Raw genomic sequence first — 6,880 nt, 5'->3', positions numbered from 1 at the left:
TATATATATATATATATATATATATATATATATATATATATATATATATATATCATGGGAGGATATAGATAATGTAACTCTGCCCTACCAAAATCAACCCACGTAGTATGCAGACATGCCATCAGATTACACGTGTTATTTCGTACTGTCACTCTTGTTTTCTGCCACGTTTTCTGCCCTTTTAGTAATCTAGAAAATTTCTGTCAAGTGAGTGAACATTCTTATATGGAAAATGTTTCTTTAACACTCCTTTTTGACACAAATTTGATATGGTCAGGTGTCAAATTTCTATTAGATGTTGTTACTTAAATGAAAAATCGTTGCTGAGGAGGGTAGTTTTGGAATTATGATGAAATGAAATTTCATTTTGGCAGTTTCGTTGTTCACTTTCATTTTGAACTTTCTCTTCTATTTGTCTCTTCCATTCGACTTCATCTCTCCAATTCCTTGCATTCTCCATTCGGCTTTCATCTCATCCGAAGGCCTCATTTCAACCAAAACAAGAGTTCTTTCACAATCATTCTATTGAGGTAAGCTCTCTTTCGCGTATCGCGTTTTGGGTATGGCGTTGTGGCTCTGTTTCGGCTTTTTGCTCTCTTTCGCATTGTCTGACTTCTCTTTCGTTCTCTTTAACGTTATTTATTCTTTATGTGTTTTGTGAACCCTAATCCACCATTGATTTTTTGTGCAGTTTTAATGGCTTCCAGAAACCCAAAGGTAAGTTAAAGTTTTGATATTTTATTTAGTTACATTTCTTTGGTAAGTAATAACAATGTTTTTGTAATGTTTTGTAGTGGCGGGTTCGAATATCTCTAGATTCATCAACCATTGTTCAAATGAATGGCTTGTCTCTAATGAGTTTGTGATTGAGCGGTCATGTGCAAAAGTAGGACCGATTGGTCAATATTATCTCTTAGATCTCCAAAAACATTTTGTGGAGGATTGATCGATCATGTGATGAACATATTTGACTAGCAGTTCATATGGTACACTAAGAATTAAGTTTTTCATTTTTGTAAGAATTGGTCTAATTGATATTTTACATGGAACTGAAATATATAGATATTAAGTATAGGAGGTGCTTTTGTATTTTTATTTTTTTTTTAAAAACAACAAAATATCAATAGATCACTATAGTTACACTTAGGATATAAATTTTATTTTTCTTTTTAATTTTAAAATATAATTAAAATCAAAATAAAGGTATTAAATATATATCATCTTTGGAATTTATGTATAACATATATATTTTTATAAAATATAATTAATGATAAATGGGTATATAAGATGTGTATATATGAAAATAACAAATCTTCTTTATAGAAAAATGATATTAAATTTATATATATTCTTACTTTATATATATAATGTAATAACTTAAAACTTATTTAAAGTTAACTAATATGTTTCAAAATTTATTATCTATAACCAATTATTAATATCTTTTGTTCCATTCAATTAGACAAACCCGAATGTTTGAAAATTGAATTGAGAAGCAAAAATCTCTTTAGGGTATAAGAAGCAAAAATCTGCCATTCATCCCAAGCAAATCCAATCCTTTTAGAAGGGTATTCTATCTTTATCAATGTGATGTTCTCTTTGGAAATATTTGAATGTGTATATTTTGCTGAAAGATAACCTAAGCTGGTACCAACTTGCGGTTTCTTTACATTAGTATAATAATCTACTTGACGTAAGATATACTATGAAATTATTCATCAAAAAAGAATTTTACATGATGTCATACACGGCCAAAGCCACCAAAAAGCCTAGTAAGGCACCAGCTATGACTTCAATCTCTGTATGGCCAATAGATTCTTTTAATGGGGGTATGCCATCAACACCCAATTTTGAGATTTCTTCTGCTTGTTCCGTTTGCCTTATTTTGCTTCCTGATTTGACCAATAAACCTCCATTCGCTTGTTGTGGTTCCAAAGTGGCTTCTTGGGGCAAAAGGGACTTCTCAAAGTCTTCTATTTTCAGTTTCTTTGATAGTCCTGGTTGAGAGTTCATTAAATTATCTGCATCTTTGGAATGTAAAGAGTTGGCTTGCATTTGGAGTAGTAGTTTGTTCAACATTCTAGCATGAATCCCTACTTCTCTTCTTACACCCTGAAAATCACACAAGCCAAACTCCCAATTGTTAGTTATAAGGTTATATTCATAACAAAAGCAACCAAGTTAAAGGGACAAACAGTAAAAACCAGCTTTTCTTGGGCTGATTTTAAGTAAAAGGAGAAAGAGTAGTACAAAAAACAGCATTTATCTTATACAAATGTTCTTTCTGCTCTGTCTAAGCCATTGACATTTCAACTAACTTTTGGTCTAGTGAGGACAACTATGGGACAGATTAAAAAACTGAGATTTATAATTCTTTTTTAAACGAATCTCAGAAAAGCAGGCAGTAAGTCGTAACTAAAAATACATGTAACAAGGTTTCTTAGGTTGAAGCTGATAATATTTTCCTGGTCACTTTTTCTCTCAATTGCAATCATCCTTTTTCTACTTTCCGCATACATTCTTTAAATTCCATTTCTCGTTCTGCAGCTTTAAAGGTGCCCAGTTCAAAGTGGAGCAGATATGAATAAGAACAAAAGAAGTATCTCTGCAATCTCACTAAGTATGAAACAAAAACCAAATTATGAAAATATTTTAGATTCCATCAAAGTAAACTAGAACTGTCCAACTAAATATTTAGTTGCCTTAGGATTGAGCTAGTAGTAAGGGATTTGGATAGTTTGCATCAAGTCATAGTTTCAGAATTCATTGTTACCAATGTATAAAAAATATTTAGTAAACCCTCTGTATCATTCTTCTGCATACTATCAGTAGTACCCCCGGGTGTGAATTTACAATGTAAATACTGAAACGAAAACAAAAAGGGGGTATTGAAGAGAGATGATGCACCCTTCCTTTCTCTTTACTGGCTTCTTACCTTTCTGCATCACATCCCTCTCCTCCTTTAATAATCTATACAGATAAACACTCCACCTAAATACCTTTGTTTACCTTATTGGTAATCTGTTACATAAGTGCACAAATTGAAACATGATGAAGGATTAAGAAGGAGTGGATACATTATAGATAAGGAATTGTGTGATTTTGTATGGGGTCTTTGATGATCCTTTTGTAATTTTTTTTATTTATTTTGTAATTAGAAACTCTCTTTGAACATTAATGGCCACTAGGATTATTAAATCGCTTGTTGGATGAACCTAATTAGTTGGATGAGCCTAGTGGACTTTGGTCCACAGCATAGGTATTTGTTGAATTTTGTTAATTAGTTTTGATTAATTCGTGTATGAAGCTTTATGCTCCTGGAGCTACCTTTTTTGCAAATCCTAATAGCAACTTTTTTTTGTATAACCATTCAGAAATGTAAAGCTTCTCTAACTCCAGTTTTATTACCCATATACACAATATTTTCAGCAAAGTATCAAACTACTGTTTTGAGGAAAAGATATTTCTTAGGTTCACAGTTTTACTAAATCAATCCATCAACAAAAGAAAAAGAACAGTTCTAGCCTAAATGTAAATCCATAGATTACCAATGCTGGTAGACAGTTGATATTGTTGTAGTGTGCATCAATTGTCCTGTGGTTTAGTCTATGTGGAACAAGTCATTTTTTAATAGTGGTGCTTGGGCTGTTACACATTTAAATAGAAAGAGTTTAAACTTTGATTATCAGCTATAACTTTTGATCTAGGAATACACAGTGGAGCAATTGTTCAGGGGGAGATTGTTGCAGGATGCATCAATTGTCTGTGGCGTAGGCGAGGTGGATCAAGGCACAATTGAATGGTGATGCTTGGGCTCATACACTCTTAAGTAGTAAGAGTTGCGCCCTAACCATCAACTATACATAGCTTTTAGTTTAGTAGTAAGCACTCCATCAAACAACTATATCTATCATGGTACATAACATTGAAAAATGATAAGTTTATGATCAAACTGTTATTCAATGCTTGTTTTTACTTTAGGGCTTTGACAGTGGAACACATTCAACCTGACAAACCAGAGCAGTAACACAAGCAAGAATGTTATGTTTACCAGTCCCCCATTGTACGAACCTATGAAAATTGCTAGTTCAGCAATTCAGTCATCTTATAATATCTTATACATTCGGGTATATTGGAATTAGAGTTTAAGTTTTGTTGCCACTCCTCAAAATCTTCATTGGTCATAAAAAAAAATTCTATTTTAGGTTTCTGCTGCATATCAGCTTATGCTAATTGCTTTACCAACATACGCAGTTCCAGAAACAACACATCCCCACATAAAACCATAAGTCACAAGCAAAAAATTGAACTAAATCTGTTCACGTTTAGTGTTTACCAATACCACCACGATAAGAATTCTACAATAGTTTTATCATTCATTAGAGATTAGAATAATCACATAACAACCGTAGCAAATATCTTACAAGATCTTAATTTAATCCGGCTTAAGACTTGTCAAATAAGTTTGAAATAAATAGCCAATGGACCACTACGGTGTCTACAAAATAAACCTCCCCCATTGTTGCTTTTTATCTAAGCGCAGTTCAAATGTTACACAATTAAAAGAACATAGCAAAAGACATTTACGTGATACAATACAAATACATTAAGTAAATAATACTAAAGACTAGACAGAAAGTACCATATTTGACAGAAGATTATACCTGAGCATCATACATAATGAGACCAGCATACACAACTGCAAGCCCAAAAATAGGATCGGAGAAGCCTCTGCGTTTGAAAATTATAAAACCTATGAATGCTATCCATACAACTATAAATGGATGATTAAGATTAAAAGTGTTTTAGTGATCACAAGACCATTAAAAAAGTCGTGTGCGTTTATCTTTTAGTCTTGACCATTCAAATATAGTCTAATACTCTATATTTAATTATTCTAGAACCGAACACCAAAATGGCACAATCCCAATACCTTACCTCTCAAGGCCAAATAATGTTGCACAAGCCACTGTTGCCTAAGCCAGGAAAATACAAACAACTTGATGAGATACTGATATTGACAATGAAACCCCACTGGGTAAAAAATCAACAATTCAAGTGCCATCATCAAAATAGGATTAACTGATTAAGGGTTGCAAGGCCATACAGAAGAATGTGACGATGGGAACCCTCCAGCTTGAACAATTACCCTGATATCAAACTCTTTGCCATACAGAAAAACCGAAGTGAATGGCTTAGAAAGCTGACCAATCGCCAAAGAAACACCAGCTGCAATCAGAACCTTGGAAGAAGAAGATCAAAGAAAGAGAAAAAAAAAAAAGGAAAAATCAAAATTTGAAAGGAACCAAGAATTTGTGAGACATATAAACTTTGAATTTTGAAATGGGGTACCTTGTTATGAGCAATTTGAACGATTTCATCAAAGAAACCAGGGCCAAGAGAAGAAATTCTGAAGGTGGAAGCTTTGGGCTTTCTAGGAGAAGAGAGATGGTGAAGAAATGGGTTCCTTTGTTTGAGTGATGGGGTGAAGAGAGAAACAGTGAGAGAGGGAGGAATAGCACAGAACAAGGAATGCTGCAGCAACATTATGTAAGTTATTGGTATCTATCTTGTTCTGCACCACTACTGTCAACTATGAAATATGTTCTATTCTAATAAGGTCTTGGTTGTTGGATCTATCTATAAAACAAAACAGAAATTGTATACATAAAAAGAAGATTTAAATATATTTTTTTCTAACAAGTTTTGTTTTTCTTTTCTGAAATTTGTAGTGAATTTGATTTTTATATTCAAATTTTTTAAAATCAATATTTTTATTTCTTAAATTTAAAAAGTTACATACTACATTGAAGAAATTAAAATGATTAATATTGTTTTTAGATCTAAATGACCAAATTGAGTAATTATATTTCTCAAATTTCAAGAATTATTTTAAAAATGGAAAAATAAAATTACAATTATCATAAACTTCATATTCTAAAAACATAATTAACTTTTTATCTTCACATTGATTTTGCTTATTGGAGTGGAAAAACTTAACTTTTTGGTGTTTACTATTTTATTACACATTTGTATGTAATTATTTTTTCTTTAAGATTTATTCTTCTAATATATTAAATAGTATAAATAATAGACATTTCTTAAACCAAGAGGACAAAGAAGAGCCCAATAACTTCTTAAAAAGATATTGACAAAATTTTCAATAAAAATAATTAATTTTTCTAATAAAAAATTAATTATCAACATGTCTAATAACATTTCATAATTTACAGGTGTGACATGTAAGATGAGAAGAAAAAAAACATGTATTGCATGCAGACACAAGTTTTGACTTATTAGTAGTAATTTATTTAATATTAATAAGATAAAAAAATAAATAAAAATAAACTATTGAGGATGAAAATAGCTTTTACTTGCGAAAATTTGAAGTAAAAATAATGACACTCAATGTTGAATTTCTTTCAAAAAATATTTTTAAATACCTTTTACTTTTGCCAAGACTTAAATTTATCTAATAAAATGTATTGAATATAATAATTATTGAATAGTTTATCATTATTCCTTAATTTATATCGTGCACTCTTCATTTTCCCTCCTACTTGTGTATGTCTATAGTGCTTTTCAAAGTTATTTTAAAAACGTGCAAATGCACGGATCCTTTTTAAAATATTCATTTTTATATTTTTATTTAGTTTCTAAAATATGTATATTAAAAAAATTATTAATTTTAAAATATATAGTGCTATATGAAAATAATTACATTAGAATTAAAGAGTGTGATAACTTAGAGAATGTGGAAGAGAAAGACAGAAGAAGAAGATAAGAAGGAAAAAGAAGAGGATAGTGATGATAATAAAAACACAATTAGGAAGAAACGAGGAAGAAAAGATTTAATCACAATTTTCATCAAGTTAATAAT

At 30.9% G+C, this 6,880-nt stretch overlaps 2 protein-coding genes across 4 annotated transcripts; one reads left to right on the top strand and one right to left on the bottom strand.

The window, feature by feature from the left end:
* Positions 1–73: 73 nt before the first annotated feature.
* On the top strand, positions 74–4,655 carry LOC111241699. 3 transcript variants are annotated; one of them, XR_002667976.1, is made up of 3 exons: positions 74–530; positions 692–717; positions 2,548–4,655. XR_002667976.1 is itself a non-coding variant. In XM_022781308.1 (3 exons), exons 1-3 carry the CDS (start codon positions 355–357, stop codon positions 3,797–3,799), a joined length of 294 nt encoding a protein of 97 aa, XP_022637029.1. In that variant the 5' UTR covers positions 74–354; the 3' UTR covers positions 3,800–4,655. The 3 variants fall into 3 exon arrangements, 2 of the variants coding, with proteins under 2 accessions (XP_022637029.1, XP_022637028.1); XM_022781308.1 differs by having other exon boundaries at positions 3,708–4,655; XM_022781307.1 differs by lacking the exon at positions 2,548–4,655 and adding an exon at positions 795–1,138.
* Positions 1,623–5,629, bottom strand: LOC106760985. Its single transcript, XM_014644447.2, has 5 exons — positions 5,353–5,629; positions 5,108–5,242; positions 4,939–4,976; positions 4,665–4,731; positions 1,623–2,112 (listed from the first exon to the last, which is right to left on the bottom strand). Exons 1-5 carry the CDS (start codon positions 5,545–5,547, stop codon positions 1,732–1,734), a joined length of 816 nt encoding a protein of 271 aa, XP_014499933.1. The 5' UTR covers positions 5,548–5,629; the 3' UTR covers positions 1,623–1,731.
* Positions 5,630–6,880: the final 1,251 nt, after the last annotated feature.

This window comes from Vigna radiata, chromosome 5 (assembly GCF_000741045.1).
Source record: "Vigna radiata var. radiata cultivar VC1973A chromosome 5, Vradiata_ver6, whole genome shotgun sequence".
In the NCBI taxonomy this organism is placed as follows: domain Eukaryota; kingdom Viridiplantae; phylum Streptophyta; class Magnoliopsida; order Fabales; family Fabaceae; genus Vigna; species Vigna radiata.
This window is presented reverse-complemented; position numbering and strand designations above follow the sequence as displayed.

Bases quoted from the DNA above. Each gene is read 5' to 3' on its own strand.
- LOC106760985 (XM_014644447.2), bottom strand. From the start codon at position 5,547: ATGTTGCTGCAGCATTCCTTGTTCTGTGCTATTCCTCCCTCTCTCACT. The intron at 4,977-5,107 runs GTATGGCCTTGC...TTCCTGGCTTAG, and splicing joins TCCCATCGTCACATTCTTCT to GCAACAGTGGCTTGTGCAAC. The intron at 4,732-4,938 runs GTAAGGTATTGG...TTTCAAACGCAG, and splicing joins ACATTATTTGGCCTTGAGAG to AGGCTTCTCCGATCCTATTT.
- LOC111241699 (XM_022781307.1), top strand. From the start codon at position 355: ATGAAATTTCATTTTGGCAGTTTCGTTGTTCACTTTCATTTTGAACTT. The intron at 531-691 runs GTAAGCTCTCTT...TTTTTTGTGCAG, and splicing joins TTCACAATCATTCTATTGAG to TTTTAATGGCTTCCAGAAAC. The intron at 718-794 runs GTAAGTTAAAGT...AATGTTTTGTAG, and splicing joins TGGCTTCCAGAAACCCAAAG to TGGCGGGTTCGAATATCTCT.